Source organism: Denticeps clupeoides, chromosome 2 (assembly GCF_900700375.1).
Source record: "Denticeps clupeoides chromosome 2, fDenClu1.1, whole genome shotgun sequence".
NCBI lineage: Eukaryota > Metazoa > Chordata > Actinopteri > Clupeiformes > Denticipitidae > Denticeps > Denticeps clupeoides.
Window position 1 is genome coordinate 27,903,272 of NC_041708.1, and position 27,271 is coordinate 27,930,542.

The 27,271-nt window shown below is 43.0% G+C and overlaps 1 protein-coding gene across 21 annotated transcripts in view; it reads left to right on the plus strand.

The window, feature by feature from the left end:
• Window positions 1-27,271, plus strand: part of LOC114769221 (receptor-type tyrosine-protein phosphatase mu-like) — a 165,783-nt gene that overhangs the window by 45,578 nt on the left and 92,934 nt on the right. For all 21 annotated transcript variants that reach the window (XM_028962049.1, XM_028962066.1, XM_028962075.1 and 18 more), the window contains exons 3-6: window positions 15,269-15,543; window positions 21,624-21,702; window positions 24,367-24,488; window positions 25,287-25,461. In XM_028962049.1, coding sequence (XP_028817882.1) covers window positions 15,269-15,543; window positions 21,624-21,702; window positions 24,367-24,488; window positions 25,287-25,461 — 651 coding nt within the window. The remainder of the gene's footprint in view (window positions 1-15,268; window positions 15,544-21,623; window positions 21,703-24,366; window positions 24,489-25,286; window positions 25,462-27,271) is intronic.

Sequence of the window (27,271 nt, forward strand, 5' to 3'; positions counted from 1 at the left end):
GAAGCGGCGCTTTTGAGGGATTAAATGGAAATCTTTGCCTATTTCGGCGACGATTCTGGTCAAATTCAAATCTGAAGTAGAATTCAACAGCGGTACACGTTTCATACTTCCCCTTACGCTAAAAACATCAATGGAACTGCGACCTGAACAATTAAGACAGCTTCCACCATCTTGTCTTCTGAGATTTTTGCGATTTGAACGCCAGACAAGAAGCGGCTGCTTCAAAGTAATTTAGCACTTTCATGTCGGCCAGCTGTCATTTCTGATAATGCGCAAGATGCCCTGCATCTTATATTTATTTTGGTGCTCCGAGATGGAGGTTTGCAAACCCACATTAATGAATGATGACTGGAGCCATGAAGGAAACCGGTTTCTGACTTTTTATGGCAGATTTATGTGTGGTCACTTCATGCATCGGTCAGTATTATTGCATTTAAAGGGCCCAGCCTCTTAAAATGCGACCGTAAGCGCGCACAAAAAACAAATATAGACTCTCCCAGTACAGCCAAAGCCTACAAGATAATCTGTGTATGTCTTCGCAGCGCACGTGGCTGAAAACTCTTCACAGCCTCATGAAGCGGCCAGTTGAAAATGGGGTCAAGGAGAAAGACATTCTGATCTTATGCTGATGTCTCCCCTTGGCAGACCAGTCTGTCAATAAACGTTTTGTCTCAAGTACGGCTGCTGGGAATATCTGCAATTCAATTAAAAATGCGGTTATTGTGGACCTTTTGATGCATGTGTACATGACTGGTCTGAGCTAAATAGGTGAGTGAGTGCTGTTGCACAAAGGCAGCGTTTACTCTTTCCCTGCCTTTCTCAGTGAAGATGTCCTTGAAAATAGTTTTGTTCTTTGTTGCTTGAACGTAAGGACGGTCTAGAATTCTGAAAGTGGCGGTTTGTGGTTTCGTTCATTTATTTGCTTAGTCAAAAATACCCTTCACACCTTTTCTTTGGTCTTGAAGCGTGGGTCTCACAGGAAGCATGCATGATCCAGACAAGCAAGCACAATCCACGGAAGCCATTATCCCCAAGACAAAAGAGCTGAGGGACCCGCGGGGGAACCTGGGCAGGGACAAACGCATCAGAGCACAACGGCCGCGAAGCTGGAAGTTGCCAAGGTGCAACTTGCACACAAATTGCCTGTGATGAGCTGTTCGTGAACAAAGGAGAAAATTGGCTGTATTCTTTCTGTGTGGAGATACATAAGTGGTACATACTGTTGTTCTCGAGCATGAGAATAATGCCCTGCTGCCATGTTCAGGTACAAAAATAGAGTTTGAATAGTTTGACACATTAATATTGTTACTTACATACTGTTACTCTACATTTTGCTTTGATACAATAGACCTACACATTTTAATTTGCATTCATAAAAATGTCATTAAAGCAAATAGATCTAATGTGTTGTGTATTAAAAACGAAGGGAATTACTTATAGAAAATGTAATACTGATTGCAAAGTGGCTAAAGAAGCTGGCCCCATAATCAGATGGTTGCCGGTTCGATACCCGATCTGCCAAGGTGCCAATGAGGTGCCACTGAGCAAAGCGCGGTCCCCACACACTGCTCCCCGGGCCCACTGCTCACCAAGGGTGATGGTTAAAATCAGAGGACAGATTTCGTGTCACCATGTGCTGTGCTGCAGCTCTTCACTTTCACTTTCAATGCTTAATTTTCAGAAGGGCCATTTTTCAAAATGTGGCTTGTTGCCTTGTGTAAGGTGAAATTCCTCCTCAGAATATTATGTAAATAATTTGGTGTTTCTCAATATACGTTCCTCAAAAAACCCAAAATACTATATCTTACATTGCTATATATTATAATCTTACATTTTAGGAAATAAAAGAAAATATGACACTGGGGTTGTGACTATGTGGTGGTTAACACTGTCACAGGTAGAGTCCCACTTTAGAGGGACTTGTAGCTCTATTGTACTCTGGATCCCACAACCCTGCCCGGCTTCTGTAGGTGACTGCAGACACAGCGAGGACGCGGCTCCACTTGAACCTCAAAGCAGAGGGTACCTGCTGGAACTTTACAGTTTCTGCTCGTTAAAATCTAAAATAGATTAAAAGAGGAGTGAAAGAGCGACGGAAGTAGCTGCGGAACGCCGTCCATCATTAACTGGCACTTTGCAACGAGGGACTTCTCACCATGCAACCTCGATGTGAGTTTTATTAGTGAATGCTGCCAAGCGCTGCCATTTGGTGCCGTGTCTGTGCGTGTGCGAGAGTGTATGCGACACGCAGGTTTGCGGTGTGGGTTAAGAGCAGAACCTCACACCGGTTTCCATGGCAATGATTTCAGGGTTCAGGACCCTGAAAGAGGCTGGCATAATGAGCTCTGTAGTCATTACTGCATATTACATCTAGCGATTCTTCCCTCGAACACTCGAACACCTCCAACCTGTGGACTCTGATTAGCACCAGCCACTCCAAGCCCATCCCTCTGATCCAAACCAGTAGATACATCACAGGATAATGGGATTTCCTTTTGCCCTCTAAACCAACGCTGGTTACTTAAAAACATTTGCAGCACTGTAAAGACGAGGTAATTAGCACTGAGGAGTTATAATGCAGCTTTCCTCTCCGGCTCAAATGAAAAAGGTAAAAATTAATAAGTCCATTAATAATCATATATTTGCATACATCATATATTTGTTAAGCATCAAAAATCGGACTTACTTACATTTGTTTAGCATGATAACATTAATAAAACTTCAACAACTTTAAAATGAAACTGATATAAGGCAGAAAAGCATGATTAAAACAGATGTTTTAAAATACCACCAATTTGTATCTGTTCAGGTCTGGATTTGAAATTGTTGCTCTTGGTCAACTGGTTCCATTCAGCATATTTAGTCTTTGCTCTGGACAGGACTCAGTGACCCATCCACAGCATCTCTGAGGGCTCTGCACGGCTCATTTCACAGCGGCGTATCAGATAAATGCCATTTAGTGGTTTATAGACATTAGCTGAAACTGTCTTATCAAATAAAGTCATGGATTAGTGATGCCAGTGATGTGATGCCAGTGCAGTCCTGGGCTAGCCAGGTGCTGCACAGCACATGCACGCGAGGGTGCAAGTTGGTGTGGGTGATTTAGAACCCTTTATATGTTAGTTTCTGTTGATGTGTTTTCCAATGTGCTACAGCGTTTTCTGTTTGATTTATGTACAGTACAGGCCAAAAGTTTGGACACCTTCTCATTCAATGTGTTTTCTTTATTTTCATGACCATTTACATTGGTAGATTCTCACTGAAGGCATCAAAACTATGAATGAACACATGTGGAGTTATGTACTTAACAAAAAAAGGTGAAATAACTGAAAACATGTTTTATATTCTAGTTTCTTCAAAATAGCCGCCCTTTGCTCTGATTACTGCTTTACACACTCTTGGCATTCTCTCGATGAGCTTCAAGAGGTCGTCACCTGAAATGGTTTTCCAACAGTCTTGCAGGAGTTCCCAGAGGTGTTTAGCACTTGTTGGCCCCTTTGCCTTCACTCTGTAGTCCAGCTCACCCCAAACCATCTCGACTGGGTTCAGGTCCGGTGACTGTGGAGGCCAGGTCAAGTACATAACTCCACACATTAAATGAGAAGGTGTGTCCAAACATTTGGCATGTACTGTATATTTTGGCCACTGTCACTTTTTCCCGAAATGTTAAACGTTGGCGCCTCTCCATTTTCACCCCACTGTGGCATGGCCAATCACAGCTCTCCTTGGCTGCACTACACGTTATCCAATGTTATGTCCTTGTCATATTGCTAAATTTACTCTGGCACAGTTGGCAATGATCTTGGGTGCAGTTTAGGGTTTAAAAGCCACATTTTATATTATTTTTAGTTTTTTTTCTTGATCAGTGCAGTCGTCCCTATGATGTTTCTTTCATTACAGACGTACGTTTGAAACCATTATATTTAGAAGAAGGCCTCCAGGTGACAGTGTGACATTTTTCTCTGTGAATTTACCTGAAATATTTCTAAACGAAAGTAGGCCCACATTGTATATAAACTACTCTGCTGTTTCTGAACATAGCAGACAGTTGACTGCCAGTCCTCAAATAAGCCGTGGCTGTAAATGGAGCCCAGGCAAGGTCCTGGCACGACACGTGGAGCTGGCACATCCACACGATAGCTGAGCAACAGCTCCCAGCCTGGCCGGTGCCCTGTGCCACAGGTGCTCCCATAAGCTGTGGATACTCGCCAGCCTGCGGTGGGGGGGGCGACCCAGAATTCCACACGGGCGCTGACATAAAGGGAACGCAGAGAGCCAGCCAATCATTTTCCTGGGTTGCAGCTGTCGAGGAGAGGTTGTAATGTCGCCCCACCCACTGTGCTGGCCAGGGATATTTCATACAAGCGTCCACATGGAGATGAGGATATGCATGTCAGTGCATGACTGATTAGGGGTATTGCATTGCATGTTAGCTAATTAACAGTCTTGGTAATTTAATCTTTCCAATTACAGATGACTTTAATGACCAGATCTCACGTGTTTAATAGCGATTGCTAAGCAATTTTGCTGGTGCGGTCCAGTAAATGAATAACATAATTAGCTTTCCTGGCTAAGCAGAGTCCATTTTCATTTATCATTCCAGGGCTGTTTCATCCTAAAGGTCCCTGAGGATGCTGGGAATTGGCCAATACACTACACTAGGGGTGTGTATTGGCCAGGATCCCACAATACGATATGTATCATGATGCATGGGCCACGATATGATTATATCAGGACATATTGTGAAGTATCACACCTCTGGGAACTCCTTCAAGACTGTTGGAAAACCATTTCAGGTGACGACCTCTTGAAGCTCATCGAGAGAATGCCAAGTATCGTTCCATTATGAATTCAGCCAAAACAACGTAACTTTGCATTTTAACACACTGAACTAGTGGACACCAAAAACGTTTATATAAAATAAGATGTGCCCAGTCAGTTCGTGCTAGCAATATCTTCTAACACCCCTACAACACACTCAAAAAAGTAGCTGTTGTCACAGCTAATATTTTATATTTTTTTCAGTGTAGCCCATCTTGCTCATGCTGTTTAGACCATGGCATCTTGCAAAACAAGTCTCACAGTCTCAGTAATTACCCTGTGCTGCCTGTAGGCAAACAGAGAGCATCCCCACCCCTGTTTCCACCTGGACCTGCCCCATTCATGCCGACAATTCATCAGCAGGTCTTACACAGATCCCATTTCCAATAAGCTCAACTTCAGTTTACAAAGTACTTTGCATGTGAAGGTTAATCGATACGACCGGGCGGCACGGCGCCGTCACAAGAGCACCAGGCGGTGGCAGCTCCTGGGAGGTTTGGCCCAGGTCGTTTATTGGAGCGCTGGCGAATGAAGACGAGGACACCCTACTAATTCTAAACAAACATGTTCATCTGAAAGCCCACGGGAAGAGAGCGGCGAACGCACCGTCGTCCCGCATCTCCTATCACAGCAGCTGCCAAACTGCAAACAGAGATGTTATTGATCTGAAGCAGCACATCAGATCAATGACAGATTTTGATGCAGATTTCATTTTTTGGGGGGTGCGTAACATGATGTGCATGCAGCCCTGATGTGACACCTGAAGTGAGTAGTAGTGTTTGACTGCTAGTTTAATTCGATTCAGAGCCAATGCCTCCTTATCCCGGAACAGAGGGACGCCTATTTCCAGTGGTTAAGCCAGAGCTGAGGAAAACAAGGCCGCTTTTCTTCGGCTGCGTTGCGTCCAATCGGAACGGAGCCCCCGTGCTCTGAAAGAGGCGGTTTGCAGCTGCGCCCTCCTCTCCGCTGTTCTCGAGATGAGTCACTTCATCAGCATAGCACAACTTTACACCCCGTTACTGGGTAGGGCTGGTGGGGGGGTTCGTGATTGAGATGTGCGCCTCCTAATCTCCTGTTTCTCATGAAGAGGCATCGATCCGTGTGTCGAGTCGAAGCCGGCGTCTCCTCCTGTGCGGAAGAAATCTCATTAGCAATCCCACCGGCTCATGGGGAGGAGTTTACATGGTATTACAAGATCACCAAAAAAAAAAAAAGAAAAATGATGTGACTGGGCTGATCATCGCTGTCTCTCCTTTACTTCACCTCTGACCTTTTAATTCAGGAAATATTCAAGTGGGAGTAAGGTTTGAAAAGTGTATTGAAGCAGCATCTTCCATTAACTGCCGATTCTATATGAATCTAACTCTATATGAATCTAACTTTCAGCACTCTTCGTTATATTTTTTCATGAACCACCCCTGTGTGATATGGAACGTCCGTGTTCAGCATATTTTTTTATTTAATGATTTAAAGTGCACGGGTCCAATCTGTATTTTAATTCATTGACTAAGGACGGTCACATAAGCTCAAAACCTGTCACCAAGGTCGATACCTGACACAATAATAGGAGCTGGAAATGGCACTCGGCATTTTCTCCCACAGCCGAGGTAAAAGGCAAGCCATTTACCGAGTGGATTGTTTCATCGCAACTCGGCGCCCTTTATGGAAATTCCTGCGTAAGCCCTCCAGTTGCTTTCAAAGCCACCTCATCTTAATTGGTCTTGAATGGTACATCATCGAGGAGAAAATGGGTTGTTATTTATTTATTTAGCGCTCACCGAATTGTAGATGTCACTAAAACAATCCCATTATAATGCGGCGCTAAAAGCCGAGGTGTAGGAGATTACTTGCTGCTCGGATACTTGTTGTTTCGATAACTAAATACATATAGGAACAGTCATTTGCTTCCAGCAATATTTATTTGTTTGAATTTTGAATGGAGAAAGGTCAAGGGTCACTAAATTTGCTGCCGTCTGCACAGCGTTGGTCTCAAATGAAAGCGGAATGAAAGTACCTCTTCAGGGGTATGGTAAATGGCTATGTGGTGAAATGTTGTCCTCCTACACAGATACAGACATATTACTTTGTATAATACACAACATTTGTACGGTATATTGCAATTGAGAGAGATAGTCCCAGGGTTGCGTCATTGAAAACCGGCCCTTCATCTCTTCCCTGTTCATTTATACAAACTTAGGGCAATATTTTTACATCACGTTAACCTTAGGATTTACATAAACAGATAAAACAAGAAGTGTGACAATCAATGATAGTTAGTGTGTGTTTAAATCATCCAGAAAACTGGAAGGAGTGTGTGTGAGAGCTGTCAATCACTGCGCTCCTCACATTTGCAAAAATGTCATTGAAAATTGTGTTCTGGCTGACAGCAATAATTACGCACCAGCAAAAAGGGTTCGTTTTTGTTCCTCAAGAGACAGATAACAGCTGAGAGGTTCTATTTAAAGCTTAAAGTAAAGAATAATAGATATCATTTTTTTATATATGCCTAAATGGACCCATAATCGGAAGGTTGCCGGTTCGAACCCCACTGCCACTGAGCAAATCACCGTCCCCACACACTGCTCCCCGGGCACCTCTCATGGCTGCCCACTGCTCACTAAGGGTGATGTTTAAAAGCAGAGTACACATTTCATTGTGTGCACCTTGTGTGCTGTGCTGCAGTGTTTCACGTTCAGCAGACAGTAAAGTTTGACTATTTCTGTAAATTCTGTGGTGCACCACATGCGGTCGCTGTGCTGTTGAAGAAATGCCAATTTGAAAATAGTGCCCATAATGTTATTGGAGATGGAAAATTCATCATTTCATTACAAAATATGCAAGGCGTCCCATTCTGTCCAAAAATGCAGAGGTTCTGTCTCTGTCATAACATTTGCCTGTTTTTTTGACAAAACTTAAAAAAAAAGGGATTGTTGACATGCGGATGCAGATGTCGACATGTTTGCTGTTCGCTGATTGTACCCAGTGCAGCGAGGACAGAGGCATGCTGTTACCACACATCGCCCCTCACCTTGCAATTGGACGTCCCTCCTTTACCTTAAGTCTGATGCCCCTCCCCTCCCCTCCCCAATACCTCACTGACAGCAAAGGTGCGCCTTATGGCGCCAGCCTCAAAGCACCAAGGGTAGATGCCGCCGTGTCATCCAGTGTACACATGGAACAAATGATCCGTATAAGAGAACCGGGGTTGTGTGACAGAATACTTGTAGCAGACAAATCACCAACAGATTGCTCGCTGTATTTCAAGGTTGAGGGGGAAAATGGTTTTGTTAGTATAATGAGGTACAGAAGTGGCACATGCCAGGTGTGTAATACGCTCGCGATGCCAAGCCCATTATTCAGAATGTCGCCATAATTGCCTTTTTATGGAAGGCCACATTTTTTTTTTTGCATCTATGCACATTCTGAGAGTCAGAAAAGGGTGTAGATTGTATTTGTTGGGAGTAAGATTGGCCTTTTTGACCATGTATTTGATTATATTATAGCACAGGGATATTATTATATTATAGGCAGTGGATATTGGATTTTGAATAATTAAATCTTTTCTTCAGATGTGGTTGTGCCTGTTGTGCCTGCAGAATTAAACCATAATTAAGTCATCTGGATATGATAATGAAGCATTGCAACACTCAAAAAAGGAGATCTGTGCTCCTTCTACAGGTGCAGAGTTACATGATGTATATGTCTGATAATTGCCATAATTATCATGTAAATATGATGTAATTTGGCTTCATATAACACAACGCTGTATTTTTGTAGGTCACGTAAGATATTAGCCAGACAGGCAAGGGTTTTGGAAAGGGTTTCCTAAAGCTGATGTGCAGCTAGGACACAATGCAGAGAAATAAAAAGCCATATTAAAATAAGCACGAAGAAGAACAAAATGCTCTTATGCATGCTCAGAGTCTCTGGCACTCACAGTGCTTGAACTTAATGTCTGCGGATTTTTTTTTGTCCCACAACTTAATAAAATATCTGCTAAATTATGCATACAAAATGCTGCACTTTTGAAATTGGCCTTTTTGAGATAAGCCACTAATTGAACTGTGTTATGAAGGTAAAGTACCTTTCAAAGGTTCTGAATCCCACAGCAATTTATGTACATTATGGAGGCGAAGAAAACTGTTTGGAAGTGAACCCGTGAGCACAGAGTGTTGTTTGCTTGTTTCCTGCTGATTGGGATGAGGTTTGTAGCACGAATTGTATGCAAACCTTGGCCAGAAGGCATTCAGTCTCCACAATATGTAATAGCTGTAGCTGCAGGGGAAATAAGGAGGCAGGAAAAAAGTATGAGATGGAATAAGTGAAATTCATGGAAAAAGTCAGGTAGACACGAGCTGAATAAATAATGATTATGCAGCAAGTTCTCCTGTGATCCTGGAGGTTTGACCTTGGGCCTTAACTCTCCATATTCTTCTTCTGCCTATGAAAGGCAAATTGTGTGTTGCCATCCCTTTTCTCATTTTTCTTTTCTCAGGGAATTTGACAGCTACCAAAGGAAAACAAATATCAAAGAAAAGCTGGAGATAAAGAGTTACATGAAATGGACGAAAGCGAATCTTTGGATGGCATTCTTTCCATGTTTGCATGGTTATTTATACACGAGAAGGCAGAAATCGAAAAGTGCTACCAAAATGGTGCTGTCCTTTCTTCTTTTCACCCAGGGAAACATTTAGACTCCATACCTCTGTTTCAAACAGTAGGTAACTGATTGGGGGATATCACATGGCCAACGAAGTAACTTTCGCACCCGGTAAAGTTCTGACAATTTCAGCAAACAAAGCTTTTGTAGCGGAAGAGCAAGTCTCACAGCAAAGAAACGACATGCACAGTGTGTTCAGTCATATTGTTATTTTTAATGGTGCTCAGATCTGTGCAAATAAGTCCTATAGCACCACATAGCCTATATCTTGTGCATCCTTCTAAATTGTGCCTCTAACTACCAATCAAGCGTACTTGTGTTTCTCACAGTGCCTTTTCTGAACAAAATGTAGCAATCATCTGTACACTATTTTCACTGAGCGTGTGGCTTGTTTGCTAAATAAATTTGACCCTGCGCTTGCGAACATGCTCCACACATGAGCCAATTTCAAAATGGTGCCAGTTATACTCGGAGTTAATAATTGTGTGAAATATCTGGAATTATAAGAAGCAAAATATTGTTTCATTCCTGTGAAGAATTTAAAAATGTTTTTTAAACTACATTAAACTACCTTCCTACAGACTACAAACTACAAACCCTGCACTGACACCTTTTGCAGGCCCACTCTACCCTGGAAGGGGGTCCCTCTCTGTACCACTCCTTCCCAAGGATTCTTCCTTTCTTTTTTTCTCTCATAGAGTTTTTTTGTGGAGTTTTTCCTTGTGTGCAGAAGGGTGTGAACTGTAGGGCCTGTCAAAGCCCATTGAGACATCCTGTATGTGATTTTGGGCTATATAAGAAATACATGTTGTTCATCTTTGCCAGATGATGGTAAAAATTTAATTGACCATCCCAATGCTGGACATTGTTTTTTATTCTGGACTTAAACCATATTCTGTGCCATGGTGCTTTCATCAGGCCAAAATAGTCAGAATAGCTGAATCCAACAGACTGGTGGCCATGGGAACCTGTCTCGTATTTTTGGTTTTGGTCAGGAAAGAATGTCTGTCCAACCCCTGGTTTCCCTGTCATTTAACAGAAGATTCACAGAAGATCATTATACGGCCTTTATGTACTTCAGCCTATACAGACGGGTAAAGGGTACATATGGGAGGGGGTAATTATGTTTAGAAATGATCAAATTACTGAGCTCTGCTGGGCTGCAGGCTAATGTGGATTGGCAATGGAGTTTCCTAGGAAATGAGGAGAACTGGGGGTGAATTTAACACATCGCTTCACAGTTTAATCACGATTTAGAGGTAAAATAATAACAATGATAATAATGGCTGGACAAGACCGGACTTATCAGTTGAGGTTGTCCATTGTTTTATTAATTTGTCAGCAGGGTGGATGGTGATGGAGAACATTAGGCTATTTTTCAATGTAATTATACCACAAGCAAGTCCGGGACGATTGGAGAGCAGGCAGTTATAACACAGATATGATACCATTTTCTGACAAGCAAATGCATTAATTAAAGAAAATCGTCAAAATGTAGTAGTTGAGTTTTTTTGTTATTTACTTATTGTTTTTTAATCTCTTTGTTAATTTCTTTGTTAATTTGGATTCCAAAGTGTTTCAGATTTTTGTTTTCAGCACATACTTAGCTACAATAATATTGCAGTAAATAAATGAGTCCAAATACTATGTGGATTGTAAACTTACTCTAAATTGTAGAACTTGTAAACAACAGTTTTGATCACTTACAGGAATGTTACACTTTATATTACAGTTAAAGAATTATTTGTTGCTACAAGCTGCAAACTTTATTAAAAGTTTAATAAGACACTCAGAAAGATGAACTTTTCCTCCATTCCCGCATCGTGTGTGTGTTTTGAAGTTGCAGAAAGAAGACTCGCCTGCTTGGATTCTATTGGTTGAGTGGAAAATGTCACCGCGCACTACGGTAAAACAAAAAGTGAATGAGGCCGCCAGGTGCCACACCATGCAGCGTCCAATGCTATATCGTCCATGTCTGCATTGCGATGCATTGATTATATGATTACATTCAACAGTCCTAGTTTGCACATCGTGTAAAAGTCCAGAATTTGTCTTGGACTGATGGACGCAATATAGACATGATCTGGATGTCCATAATATGTCTAATGTTTAGTGGGAATCTATCATATTGTCTTTATTTTTAGTCATCACATACCTCAAACACTTCAAGCTGTAAGCTAATGATGGTTGTACATTTTACGTCCAATTTACGCATGATCTGGTTAATCAACTCATTTTGACCATAAAATCTAAAGTCAACTATCAAAATAATAATTTATGGCTAATGGTATCCATATGTAACCACCTATTTGGTATATACTAAATATAAAATATTATGCAACATTATCACTCACTCTATGTCTTTCACAATAATCATATTTTTTTTTTCATGTTCTTGTAGAGATGATAGTACAAAGCAGATCCTTGAGGAGTTTTTCTTTTTCTTAGTGATTATAGAGTTTTTATGAAGCTGCAATAGACAGACTGAGAGACCTACAATAAGGCCTCTCTACCTGTTTGGGTCAAGAGCCTTTTGTGACGGTTCATATTTGATTTGTCCCCAGCCAGTCTTGAGACGGTTATGGCTTTATTGATCTGCACCGTCGTGCAGCAGTACTTCCAGCCCGGTTATGAATGTCGGCGCTGAGGCATAAGTGGATTGAGAGGTTGGTCCCATGTGTTCCTGAATCCTTGCGATGCACTTCAAGTTGCCATGGTGCGGGCTGCAGATCTTTTGGGTCTTAAGAGCTGGGACTTGAGACTGGAGCATGATGCACTTCTCCCTTGCTTCGTTCTGCACCTCTTTATTCTTTTCAGGGTCAGTGTGGTTAAGGTCACAATGGCGTCCATGCTCTTTGAATTTGGGCCTGTTATATAAATACAGAAAAAGGGAAACAGAGCTCTTATCCGGAGTAGGCACTGAGCAGTTGGAACAAAAGCAGTTTTATGCTATGTGCTGTACACCCGAAGCAACTTGTATGGCACCCACAAGTTTGGGTAGATTACACGGGCAAGGGTTTGTGCAGGGTGCAAGTTGAAACATTGCCCCGTGTTTATTTTGAAGCTCCCGGCATTTACACACAGCCTTGTCTCTGACTTCTCTACCTGACACAACGTGTGCATTGTTGGTCTTCTTCAAACTCGCATTCTGCCAGTTTAGACATTACATTATTGCATGTTAAATAACAATGAAACGACTCTCTGGTTGAAATATACCATTGATAAGGTTTTTTCACTTTCCATTGCAGGTATTCTGAATGAAACAGAATTGGTGCCTTAAAGGATTAGGGATTTTTTATCTCCAGAATACCAGACTGTACACATAATGTGTGCCAGCACAAGCCAGAACACGCGCCTCGGGTCTCGTTTTATAGACACAGTACAATACAAACACATGCCAGTCGAGGCTGCTCATTCTCTGCACTTAACAAAATAAAAGAAAAAAAATGAGAAAAGAAGTGTGGAGATGGCGATCCTTCTCGAGCTGTGTCAACATTTTGTCCCATAAGTCAATATCCAGGATTCTACCCAGGAAGAGAAAGGTGGCATTAATGCCAGCTTGATGTCATTCATTAACTTTACCATCACAGACTTCCTTTCTTCTCTTTTCCAAACAGTAGATGCTAAAATGCCTCAATCCCACACTCTTTTTAGAGTTAAAACCCATCTTAACCTCTAACATGTCTCTGAGCCAGTCACTTGTCCCGGTATGTAAGCCCACCACCATCATACCAGTGCTGAAGAATTGTGTAGTGACATGCCATAATGACTGCCGACCTGTTGTACTCACAAAATCATCATGAAGTGCTTCGAAAGGTTAGTCATGCCACACATTAAGAAGAACCTCCCCATCTCTCTGGATCCACTTTGCATAACGGCCCAACAGGTCAACTGAGCACGCCATATCCTCTGCCCTCCGCCTCTCCTTGACAAGAAAAACTCATATGTCAGGATGTTATTCATCCTGGTTGTGAAACTGACTGGGCTTGGCCTGAACACCACTCTCTGCAACTTTACTCCTGGACCTCCTCACAAGACAGTTCTGCCCCAGGCAGATTGGATGGGTGGCTACACCTCTTCCATCACCAGACTGAGCACAGGAGCACCACAGGGATGCGTGCTTAGTCCCCTGCTCTTCACCCTGCTGACTCACGGCTGCACAGTCACACACACCAGCAACCACATCGTGAAATTTGCAGATGATACGACTGTGCTGGGACTGATAAGCAGGGGTGATGAGTCGGCGTACAGAGAGGAGGCGGAGTGGCTGTCTGTATGGTGCCACAAGAACAATCTGTCTCTGAATGTTGATAAGATAAAGGAGATCATTATGGACTTCAGAAAATCACATCATGCCCACAGCCCACTCATCATTAAATGGTTCATCGTGCATTGTGCAGGACCCTTCACACCCCTCACATGGACTTTTCACACTCCTGCTCTCCAGAAGAAGGTACTGCAGCATCAGAGCCAGATCTGCCAGGGTGTGGAACAGCTTGACCGGCTCCTCGATATGTTGCCCCCAGGATCATCCAGGTCACCTCAACCACTTGAAATCATCTGCAGAACTTTTTTTTTTTGCAAACTGCACATTAGAAACAACATTAGTACAACAGTACTGCTCTCCGTGCTTTTAACTGAAATATTTCACTTTAATATTGTAATATTATTATAATTATAATCATGCATTCAAATCACATGTCATATCACCACTACTACAATCATTACTGTCATAGTATATCATATACTATATACAATACATATACTAAATATACACTGATATATTATCATATTGCTGCTACTTGTCTCGACCTTATGGGTCGGTGCACAATGTCCTTTGTCATGTTTTGTGTTGTGTTTTATTTCCATTTGCATGTCTTTTTGTGTATCTCCAAAGCTTCGCAAACTCGTCTCTCTGTGTACTTGGTGAGATGACAATAAAGTTGACTTTGATTTAGACATTAGAAATCTGAAGCCTTGTGTGAAATAAAGCCAGAATTAGTTTCGAAAAGTTTGATGATTAATGTACTTTTGGGGTGACAAAAAGGCATTTCTTACTTTGTCAGTCTCTGCATTTGAATTGAAATTTGTTTTTAGCGTCCTTGAACATGCATTTGCAGACAGGAACAAGAAAGAAGAGTCAGTCAGTAAAAGTGTGCGACACGCATGACCTTGGTCTTTTAGCGAAACGTCTAGTTTGTCGCTGTCGGAGAGTGAGTTTCTGTTTCCTGGAGAAAAACAGCTGGCCAGGTTATCTCCAGCACCCAGCTACAAGAGTAACGAATCACTCTCCAGGTTATACAGCATTCTTCTTGCTCCATATGTATGAGCCTTCAGCTTCTTACTGGGGTCTGGGTGTATAACAAACTGCAAAGGTGACTGCAGTTAAGCCGCATGTAACTCGCTTGGTGAATCATTGGTGACTGTTTCTTCACTCTCGCGGTAATTGAATGGCTTTATCTTGTGCCACCTTGAAGGGCTGGTTGAAAGTCAGCATGTGAAAATTCCATGAGTGACCACAGGACAGTGTATTGTATCCCATGTTGTATTAATTTGCTGAATGAACATTAGTATCAGCTATATTGATCAATCAGATTAGCACAATTTTTGTTATGGTAACATTTGTTATGGTAAATTTGAAAATTATTTCATGGTGCTGATAATACAGGTCGACACCATGTTTATTAGCACTGTTTAGCACAGTTTCTAACTTCAACAGTGGTGTAGTAATTGTGTAATCAGAACTTTGATTGATGGATTTATTGTTTTACTGTACATCTTTTACAGCGTCGGCTTTCATGATGGTGAACACATCTGGAAAGTCCCCTGGACTGAAGGCCCAACTGTTGGTTCCCCAGCTGAAGGAGAATGACACCCACTGCCTGATATTCCACTACTACATAGCCAGCAGGGAGGGGTCCTCACCAGGTCAGCTGAACATGTACGTCAAGGAGAACAACAGTCCTCTGGGTATGCCCGTGTGGAACTCCACTGGGACAACGGCACACAATTGGCGACAGGTGGAGTTGGCGGTCAGTACGTTCTGGCCCAACTACTACCAGGTATGAATCCATTTCATGATATACACATACATTTCATAATGTCTATTCAGATTGGTATGGAACATGAACAGAATAAAAGCCATAAAAAAAACAGTCAAATACCAACCATGTGATATGTCATGGTATGACATCACAACATCAATAATATATTTTTCTGCATTTTTGGGGTGTTGTAAATAATTATAAATTCATCACAACTTGATAAAAATGAATTATTCCCACACTAATTGTCATTTGAAATTTAAATTTCAACACCCATTATTTATTGTAATAACAAAAAAAAATCATTATTGTAATAGAAAAATAACCAATAATTAGCAATATATAGCATTAGAGCAATAGTAAAATAACTAACGTTTATATAATATGGTTGATTGCAACAACTGAAAGTGGCTCTGCTCTGGTTCCCAGTTACATTGTGTACATTGATTTATCCATTAAAAGGCCCTTGACTTCACTCTTCTGACACACATCTAATTTATATTATTCACTCTGTGTCTATTTAATTCTTTAAATATAGGCTTTATATTTTTTGTACAGTTAAAAGGTAAGAAACTGGGCTTCTTTTGAAACTGGGCTCTCGTTCACGTTCGCACGCAGAAGAGTTCATTTGCCTCTTGATCCTTGAGGGGCTCCGTGTTAATTGAGTGGGAAAAAAGTCCCAATTACCGCTCATTAAAATGACCCCCCCGGGACAACAGGAATAATTTGAGAGTTCAGTTCTCTGCGACCGTATAAGAGCGGCCTTGAAAAGACCACGTCCAGCATGGGCCTTTTGTGTATTATAACTGGTTGAAAAGTGGAAGAAGTGCTTTTATGCTAAAAAAAAAAGCCTTTCATGGCTACTGCTAAGAGATTTGCTTGAACACAAAAGCAACATGGACAGGGAAGTTTGACAGATCATCAAAAATCATGTGGTTGGTGGAAGCATTCTGGCCTGTGGCATTGTCTTTGCTGGAATTGTCTCTTTTCAGGCTTCATGAATTCATGGAATTTCTCATACTCCATGGCCACTTTATTAGAAATTGTAAATGTAAGCTCCTGAGGCTGTTGGATAGAATAAACGGGAGGAAGAAAGCATGGAGGTAAACGTAGCATCCTTGGATGTAGTTTATGCTAGCTGGAGCGTGGTGAAATCGACGTTTCGCCGGGGTCTGCAGGTGACCCCTGGCTTAACAGCCCTCTGTTCCCACTAACCAGCAAATCTGATGGTTAGGCACACTTGTCACACGCTGTGTCCCCTCCAGAGAACGCCGGCGCTAAAGAATGATAGCTGCTTCTCCGCCCTCCCCTGAGAAATAACCACCATCTGTCGGCGGGAGCGCATGAGGGCTCCTCCCCTCCTGCGCCACCTCTTCCTGTGGCAAGCGGCAATGAGAATAATTGGTGAAGAATGCTGTTGTGACTTCTTAATACTCGCCGAGATTAACAATGGAAACCGTAATCTTCCTGAGCTATACCTAATTAGCAATGGAGAAGTAATTATAGGTTTGTGTAATTGCACAGTATCTTAAGTGTTTGTCAAAATGAAACCACCTGGTATTCAGGAATTACTTTGTCTCATATTTTGTAATTATGGGGTGGTCTCTCGTCAGCTTCTCTTTCTCTGTCGTACTTATTCTCTTCATCGTTCTTTGATATTGTAATGAAAGTCTGTAGGCACCTCTAATTGCATTGCCAGTTAAGTTGGAAGAAAAAAATACTTTTAATTGATGGCACATTGCAATTTAGATGTCATTTTTATGGCCCGATGCACTGTGATCCTCCTGACATTTGGTCCATCCCTGTATGCTCGTCCTGTCACGCTTCTCTTTATAGTAGCATGATTGCTATTATGATTGCTTGAGGTGAGAGCAGCAATGCATGATCAGTGCCTAATGAACAGGTCAGGGGTGGGAGGAGACCTCATACAGAACCACACGACTCTTAGGAATATGCAGTAACAATGAATGTAAATCTCTTGCTATGAAATGAAAACTTTCAATCGGGCCCTAGATTACCATGATCTGCAGAAACGGGGAAACTGCAACACAGTTGGGAACACAGTGGCAAGATGTCTATAAATTGAACAGGGTGCCATCACGACATACGGTAAACCCACACTGACAAAAGTGGGCTCATTTAGCATCGCACATTTTGAAATCCCTGCATGTTCAAATCAAGTCATATGTTCAATGTACCAAGAACAATGAAATCCTTACTTGAGGACCATCTCTACTTATGTTGTCAAAAAACTCGATTTCCAGTTATTAATCAATGCTAAAATGTTGTGTCGATTTCGATATCAATCAGCACTGGTATCGATACTGAAATTCCAGTTTTGCAGGAGCACTGTCTGGAAGTATTTTTGTCATCCAAGGCTCTGCCCAAACTTACCTCGTAAGCAACTTTTATATGCATCTCATGGGTGTGATTTTTACACGCACATAAACACACAATCTGGCAACGACACTGCAGCGCTGTGTGCATTACATCAGGTCATGTACAGGAAATGAAGCCTCTCACCCTGCTACCCAGGTCACACTAATGTCCCGCAACAACTAATTGGGTGGATTGAGTCTTCAATTAATGAAAACTATAAAACAGACAGAAAGACAGGAATGGGTGGTGAGGGCGGCCGGGGGCTTATGTTTTTGCGCAGCGAAAACCATTAACACCCGAATTTAATCAGGCTTGAGCACATTGAGAAATTTAAAACATCGCAAAGGTTTTTTGCTTTTCATTTCCTTCGAATTGGGCCCTAATAAAGCTGTAATTATCAGCCAGGCCACTTGCAATAGTTTCTCAAAAGAAACACGAGGGCGCAGAAAATCAATTAAGAGCCATTTGAGTGGGCCAATAAAGGTGTTCCGTTTGGGCTACAGGACAATATTATCTTGTCCTAATTAGTCATTGTTCCCGTCTGCACTGGGAGAGGTGCGCTCAGTTCCTCCTTGGAGATTCAGACAGCTTTGTGCAGGCATTCGGGATGACACAGGCATTTGTGACACTGTGCATGGAAAGGCCATGTGCTGTTTGTCCAGAAACCATGCAAACCTTCCTCAATGGCACAGGTTCATTAACCATGTCGAACAGAGAGATGTTACAATCCAAGGCTGTGTTATTTTTGGGCAAAAAAAATGATCATGATTATTTTGGCCTAAACTGAAATCACAATGACATACATTCAAAAAATATCCAACATTTATTACTTTTTTTTTAGTTTAAATGTAACTAGCTGAAAAAGTTATTAGTCAAAGTGGATAATTGTCATAAACCTGACTTTCTTGGGTGCTCCGGATCCGTGTTCTGGACCAGAGTTTTGTGTTTGTCTGATGACCTGATTGTGTGTATCCGTGTTCATGTGTGTAAGTGTATCCTGCTGTGTCATGTTCGGGTCCGGTTGTTAATGTTTTTATCGCTGTTAGTCGTACATTTGCGTCTTCTCCTTTTTGCCCTGCACCGATCCCTGCTGACTCACGGCTGCACAGTCACAATCCCTGATGTTATGCAATGTGACTCCATCGAGTGGCAATACAGAGTGCGATTGATGACTGAATCACTTGATCAAATATTTATTTTTTAATTATTATTTTAAAGGATTAAACAAATTGGTTGTGTGGCCTTGTTGGACAGACCCCACCGTGAAACAAATTTTCCAAAGTGCTTTCTTCGAGGGGCAGTGGTGGACTAGCGGTTAGGGAAGCGGACCTGTTCTCAGAAGGTTGCCGGTTCGAATCCCAATCTGCCAAGGTTCCAATGAGGTGCCAATGAGCAAAACATCGTCCCCACACACTGCTCCCCGGGCGCCTGTCATGGCTGCCCACTGCTCACCAAGGGTGATGGGATAAATGCAGAGGACACATTTCGTTGTATCACTTTCACTTTTTCTGTTCCTTGTCAGACTCTTACCTCCTAAACTTTACTTGGTTTTAGCGTGTATTTTCTTTATATTGAAAGTCCTGATTTCATCTTGCTCTTAAACTCCTGATCCTGGCTGCATCATACAGTACAGGCCAAAGGTTTGGACACACCTTCTTATTCAATGTTTTTTCTTTATTTTCATGACCATTTACGTTGGTAGATTCTCACTGAAGGCATCAAAACTATGAATGAACACATGTGGAGTTATGTACTTAACAAAAAGTGGAGACCTGGACCCCACAGTCACCGGACCTGAACCCAATCGAGATGGTTTGGGGTGAGCTGGACTACAGAGTGAAAATAAAGGGGCCAACAAGTGCTAAACACCTCTGGGAACTCCTTCAAGACTGTTGGAAAAGCATTTCAGGTGACGACCTCTTGAAGCTCATGGAGAGAATGCCAAGAGTGTGCAAAGCAGTAATCAGAGCAAAGGGTGGTGATTTTGAAGAAACTAGAATATAAAACATGTTTTCAGTTATTTCACCTTTTTCTGTGAAGTACAAAACTCCACATGTGTTCATTCATAGTTTTGATGCCTTCAGTGAGAATCTACCAATGTAAATGGTCATGAAAATAAAGAAAACACATTGAATGAAAAGGTGTGTCCAAACCTTTGGCCTGTACTGTATAAGAAGAGAGTGTAAATGTTGACTTGAGTCAGAAATATCGACTCATTCTGATGGTCTGGCTTTTGTTATGTGACAATCACTTCTGATCAGTTTTGATATTGGATTGGTCAGCAGCTCTAATATACTTTCATAAAGCATTCAATTAATTATAATGCTTAATGTCCCAATAATAGACATTAATCAGCAAATTGTGTTTAAAACAGCTGATGAAAGGAGGAGCTTCTGCAGATGTACAACCAAAGTTTATTGTGTGAGACCAACAAGGCGTGGATGGGAGTGTAATCGCTTGATGTCTTGTTCAGACCTCCTCTCTGATGTTATCTGCACCTTTGTTGTTGTCTTTACGAAGCATGACCGTCTACGCGGTCGTACCGCAGCACCATAGTCATTTCTGGCGTAACCACAGCCTCCTGACCTGCTTGTCCGTCCTTCTCGCCTTGCTGCTTGCATCTGAGAGGAAAGAGCAAGGAAGCGAAGTTAGAGAAAGAGGAGAGTCGGGGGAGGGGGAAGGGACGTCTCAGGAAAAGAGGGGCGCCGCCTCCTCGCTTCCCGCTCGCGGCCCGGGCCTGATGTAAACCATGTTCAGTGGCAGGCCGCCAGAAAGCCCAGCTCGCAGGGAACCACATTTAACCAGTTGTTTCCTGCGCGATAAGGCTGCGGAATGCTGCCTCCCCCCTTAAGGGGCTTGGAGGTGGGACTGTGTGAACCGAGAGGGAGAAAGGCGGCTGTTCCAACACAGGTGCCAGCAGGGAGGCAAAGTGTGTCTTTGTTTTCATGCAGAGGGTAACAAATATCGAACCATTTTCATTCCAAGCGTGTTTTCTACATGAGAACCCAGCCCTGCCATACAGTATTCAAAGGTTAACAGAAACCAGGAAGTGGGCTCCGTGAATTCATTTCATACGGAATGATAGGAGAGACATTCACTCTAATAATAGCACACATATTTACCCACATGGAAACCATGCCTTCGGGAATTTGTTCCTTTTACAGTAACAGAGCAAACACTGTCTATTGGATGAATTCTGGGACTTTTTTTTTGGAAAATTTAAAAAAAATGCAGCAAAAGCCACATCACAAAATTTGTCATTTTCCAACAGGATCATGCATCATGGCAGAGGCTCATTATAGGACAATGGCGATCGCTGACAGTATTGATTTGCAGGGAGCTCTCCAGTTTAAGGGGGCGAGTTGACCCAAACCCAGGATTTTAAAATGACCACCCGCCAAAGATCTATATTTAAAATGCTGCAATTATGAATACTGCTGAATTGCTGTATAATAGGGCTATTATACTGAAAATGCATCCCCCCCCACACACATACTTATACATGCAGAGGTCCACTTAAGGTCAACCAGCTGTCAGATTTACCACCACGTTCAGGAACGGGGGTGTTTTTTATAAGTCGGGTCAAACGCTGGAAACCTTCTCTTCTGTTTATGTAAGAGATGTGTCAGCCATTGTGTTGGAGTTTTTATTTTTGTCCTGTCCCCCCTAATGCCCTCACTGCTTTTTTTTTTCTCTCTCTCTCTTCTTGCTCACTGCAGCTCATCTTTGAGGCGGTGACCACAGGACAGCGCGGCCTACTGGCCATCAAGGACATCACGCTGCAGGGACACCAGTGCAGTAAGTTCTACCGTGCGAGGTCACTGTCACCAGCTGTCACCTCGGCCATCCCTCATTCCCGCGCCGTACACCTCGTAAGGGTGATACCACAGTATCTTCCCACCGCAGCCGTCCCGCAACCCGTGCAGAGGTGCCGGTGTACTGTATCTCCGCCCCACAGTGCGTTTACAGTAATGCGTTAGGTGGCGTTTATGGAAACCAGGACACATATAATGACAAAGCTGGAAAAAAAAAAGATTTCTCCGCTTTCGTAAGTCTGTGCTGGGACCTCCAGCAATCGTCCAGATTTCTAAGAGATTCCCTGCTCACTGGGCACCAAAGAATTTACAAAGTTGTTAATCATGGCATAGATTTCTTCAGATTTGAACGTGAAATGCAGAACAATGTTACTCCAGTAACGTGCCTGTCATGTTCACATCATTTCCATCAGGAATCTTGACTCTAGAACTGCTCTCTTTACCGCAACAATGTAACATGTTAATTGATCAACAGTGGATCAGCAGTGGTGGCCTAGCGGGGGCAGTGGTGGCCTAGCGGGGGCAGTGGTGGCCTAGCGGTTAAGGAAGCGGCCCTGTAATCAGAAGGTTGCCGGTTCGAATCCCGATCCGCCAAGGTACCACTGAGGTGCCACTGAGCAAAGCACCGTCCCCACACACTGCTCCCCGGGCGCCGGTCATGGCTGCCCACTGCTCACTCAGGGTGATGGGTTAAATGCAGAGGACAAATTTCACTGTGTGCACTGTGTGCTGTGCTGCTGTGTATCACATGTGACAATCACTTCACTTTAAACTTTAAACTTACACTGGAGTATCAAATGCTCAACACAGCTTATACACAGCTGTGAGCTTTGTGTATGAGGGTTGTATCCTGTCCTAAAAAAAACATTTAGAACGCCATCGAGATGAACACATCTTTGTGGATATGAAGAACTGATATTCAGGGTGCAGTGCCTCATTTGACGGTTCCTTTAGACTGGATAAACTTAATGTCATCTTGACAGGCAGCTAAAGGTGGACTTCACACAAAAAGAAAAGAATTACTGGCCATTTGCCTTATGAATTTAGAACATCACCCCCCTGACATTCTACCATGCTTGGCATGTTCCTTTACTAATTTTAATCCTTCTTGATTATCATGCTCCATCTGCTCCCCCCTATTTGTCTTCTGTGTGTATGTAAGAATGTGTGTGTGTGTGTGTGTGTGTGTGTTGTTCAGGTGAGCGGAGGGAGCATGCTGAGCAGAGATGTTAGGCAGCATGCCACAACAGATGCTCAGGGTCCCCCTGCATGGTAACGGGCAAACACGCTTACCTCGCCTTCTCCGAGCTCCCACAGCCAGATCTCTCCCGAATCATGCTCCCTCCAAAAGAGAACAAAAGAAAAACTGTACTACATGAAATGAAGCAATCATTAATCATCATTTTTGATCATGTTACACGAAATTAGACCATTTATGTTTTGCCTTGTTTGGGTCATCTTGCATATTGTCTGGTTGTTATTCGTGCTGGAGTTTTTATATCCGAAAAGTTTAATTACGCACAAAACTACAAAACATAGTTGTGATCGATGCTACGGCTGCGTATGAAATCTGGCATTCAGCGCCCACATCTCTTCGGATTTATCCCTCAGCTCTGGAGTGGCGTTCTTGTCTACTTTCTGATTATGAGGTAGCACAGTGAGCATCAAAGGACCATGGCTGAAGTTAAAATAATGGGGGTGAGGAGGTTTCTTCAGAGGAGTTTTTTTTAATTGCCTAACACCACGTTCCTGGGCTTGGCGTGCTCAAGTCTCAGATATCAGAATCAAGGTCACGACAGCTCCTCTCCAGCATGAAACCGGGGAACTAATTAAAAACTACTTTTCATAATTTGATTAGCATGGACTTTCATCCCAAGTTTTGATCCCACCTTCCATTATAAATTACAACTGACCCAGATTTCAACGCTGCTTTTGTTGTGGGTTCGGCGATCAAAATAACGAAGGATCTCCATTAGAGCTGTTATAAAATATTGATACAGCAACGTTTACAGCGATATTTTATGTGGTGCTATTTCATTGATACAGGGACATCAAAAATCGATATTTTTGTATTGTGAGGTCAGCAGAGATGAGAATTAGTGTGTGACTACAACCTCCGCTCCTGTAGATGGCGCTGTACAGCTGGGTACTTACAGAATTACTGAGGCCCTTGCCAATACACACCCCAAAGCTCTATGCAACGAAGTTTGCGTGATGCCTGCTGCCTCACTGTCCACCGGTTGACCCGATCCCCCAAGGTCCCAACTGACCTTGAACTGCTGAAGCTGGAGTTGAGTGTTTTTCAAGAGCACGTTGGCTCACCTTTTGACCCTTGACTGTAATATCTTAATTGAAAGCCGTACCATGTGACTCTCCTGGCGAGGGAAGGAAGAGTGAAAGTGCACAGATCCATTTTGTGATTGAATCTTCGGATTTCACCGTTGTGGCTCAAAAGATCAGACAGAGGTTATGTGACAATGGAATATAAATGTGATTTGGTTCCGTAGGATTTTAAAATAATTGACATTTTCGGATGGGATGTCGCTGAAGAAGGAGATGCAAACTGCGACAGAAGCAATTGAAAATGTATTGCGTATACCAGTACACATTTTACATGAAATATATATATATTTTTTTTTCATTTCAGTGAGCACACCGCACTTCAGGCACATCAAAGGTGTGGAGGTCAATGCCAAACAAACAGCCACCTTCCAGTGTGCTATCGATGGCCAACCCAAAGACCATGCCAGCTACAACCTCTGGCTGCAGGTATGTACACACACAGTGAAGAAAGCATGCATGATTAACCTCTTTTCTGCTAACGTTGTAATACGGTCTTGTACCTAGCTAATTTACACAAAAAGGGCTGGAAAAGACACAAAGGTCAATAAAAAAAAATTACTCTGCAGACATAAAAAGTTGATTAAAAAGTATCCGAATGAATCATGTAGGGAAATACTCCTGGTGTGTATCAGCGTGTGTATCTGGAGGGGCCGCGCCCGGGCCAGCGGTTTCAGACGCAGCGTCCTCATTAGTGGCAGAGATGAAACACAAACTATGAAGTGAAGTCCCCGTTGTGACGGTAATGAAGAACTCTTCCTGACGAGCAAACGTCCCCCATCTGCCTGCTGTGCAGGTGTGTGTGATGTGTGTCTGCCGCCCGTTCCGGTGTTAAATGTCCCTCAACGTTCCTTCACTGCGACGCCAGTGGGGAGACGCGGACTGATTCTGTTTCGTCTGCGCTGTCCCTCACGGTTTACAACACTGCTGAATTGTTTCAGCCGGCCCTCTGCGCGTGCCATATTTTTCCCGGGGGAAGCGAAGGCGTCTGTGAGCTCGCCGCTTCGTTCACTGATAAACTGTCCGCTGGAATGTGTAAACACCAGGGCAAAAATGCTCAGGACCCAACAGCATTGTGTTCTTCGTTTTGGATTGACTTGGCACTAAGAGGACGTTTTTCTAACACCGGTCAGTTTTGACTTTTAGTTTATCTGGGCAGTCACGAGCTGAAGTGGTTTATTTAATCACTAACATTTCTCAAATTCTCCCCCCCGCGCTTCATTCCAGGGAATTGGCGGCCGACAGGCTCCCATGAAGGAGACCAAGCCGGGGAACTCGAAGAAGTACACGGCTACGTTTGTTGTAGAGAACACCACCAAGGGAGACTCTGGCCGGTATCGCTGCATCGTCCAATCAGATAAGGGCGTGGGCGTCTCCAGTTACGCCGAGCTGATTGTGAAACGTAAGTAATTGTGACATTGTGTCCAACCAGGCCTTCCCGAATTAAAACAACCACGACAAACAACCCTATTTATCCGTTTTCTCTATTTATGGCCTAACTAACCATCCTAACTCTCCTTTTTTATTGGTGTGTAATTATTTCGCTCACAAAGAGCAAAACAGAGCTTAAAATAATGAGTCTGTTCTCACACATGCTACGTAGCCTGAGGATTAAATGTGCAATCATTAAAGATTGTTTTATGCATATAAAATGTAAATCACGATGACAATCACATTAGTCCTTTGAGCTCACGTTATTGAACAATCCCTTTCTCGGCCCAACAACTACAGACATACAGACGAGAGTTTGTAGTGTGCAGTGTTTTTGCCAGCCATAGCATCATGAAAAAAAAATTCCCTTTGATGAAAAAGAACACTATTACAGGTCTATTAACTGTTAACTTTTACTACACAAATTTAGTAATTTCTCCATGCATCTCTCTGCTTGTTTGCAATTGTGCCAAACAGAATATCCTGTATCCCCCCCAAGACAACAGGCGCTTTTTATTTTGAGGAATTTTCCACTGCGGACGCCAGAAATGGGACTCCTTGATTTCCATTCCTCAAGATCACCACTGTATCGCCCGCTCTGTCCTGCAGCTCTGGGTGATTGATGACTCCCAATCTCGCCTCTCAGACGGAGCGCTGTCAGTCATAGCAAGACTGCCCTTGTGGGTGTCTGCTATTGCTCTGACGGATGTACCTGGACCTACGCGCATGCACGGACATACTTACCGTATTAAGGCTTCCTGTGTGGTTTACACGGACCCCTTTTTTCTGCCAAGTTGCGCAATACAATCAGGTTTTTTCAAAGTGTTAAAAAATCAGGAAATACTTCCTTGCGTTACGAATAATTCAGCCAGATCGGTGCGATTTGGGCAGTGTGGTGTGGTGACAGTGTTCTCAGGTCCCCCGCAGAGAACCTGTAGGTTAAAAAGGCTGACCTGGGGCTCCACAGTGGTGCCGCGTGGGCCATAAATCATTCACACGGCACGTCCGCTTTGGACTTTACACCACAGGCGCCTATTAAGTCCCACAGAGAGCTATTACCACACGACTAGTTACAGGCTACAACACACCGGGAGCGATCGCAGCTGCACCACTGACGTCCTTCATTCAGCCTCCCACATTTATTACTTAATGATTTTTTGTCATTTGTGAGTTTTCACTCCGAGGTTTGAAAGGTTAAAGGGTTTCTTCATAAGCTGCATGACCTGTATCCTCCCCTTATTTTCTTCTTCCCGTAAATGCTCTGGCCTTCCAGAATGTCGACAGTCTTTGGTTTATCTGGCTGATGTCTGCCTTTCATGCAGTCTAGCCTCCAAGCAGGCTTCGTTGGCCACACATTGGGGACATGAAATTACACCGGCCTGGCAGCGACCATGTTTGCAAAACCAAAATATCCACAGTAAAGACTGTCCAAATAACAGAGAGGCCATTTTTACTCCCTAAATATTTAGTAAATGACTTCCTTAATAGGAAGCAGAGTGGGAGTTTGGGACAGAAGTCTTTTGGGTTTTATAGCTGGAGATCATGGAGGTTTAGGGATTAGGTTGCAAGGCAGAGGCTTCTCTAAATTTAGGTGTCCGTGGGGCGGGGTTTTGCCAGTGTGGTTGCGCCTGGCAGGTGCTGCAGTGTCTTGAGGCACAGCTGTACAAGTCCTGGGTCAGCAACGGGAAAACAGCTGAATCGTAGTGGCCGTGCCTGGATCCCTTGTATGCTGTCTAAAGCTTGCTGTGACCTTTGACATTTGACTTTTGTGCAAAAAGCGT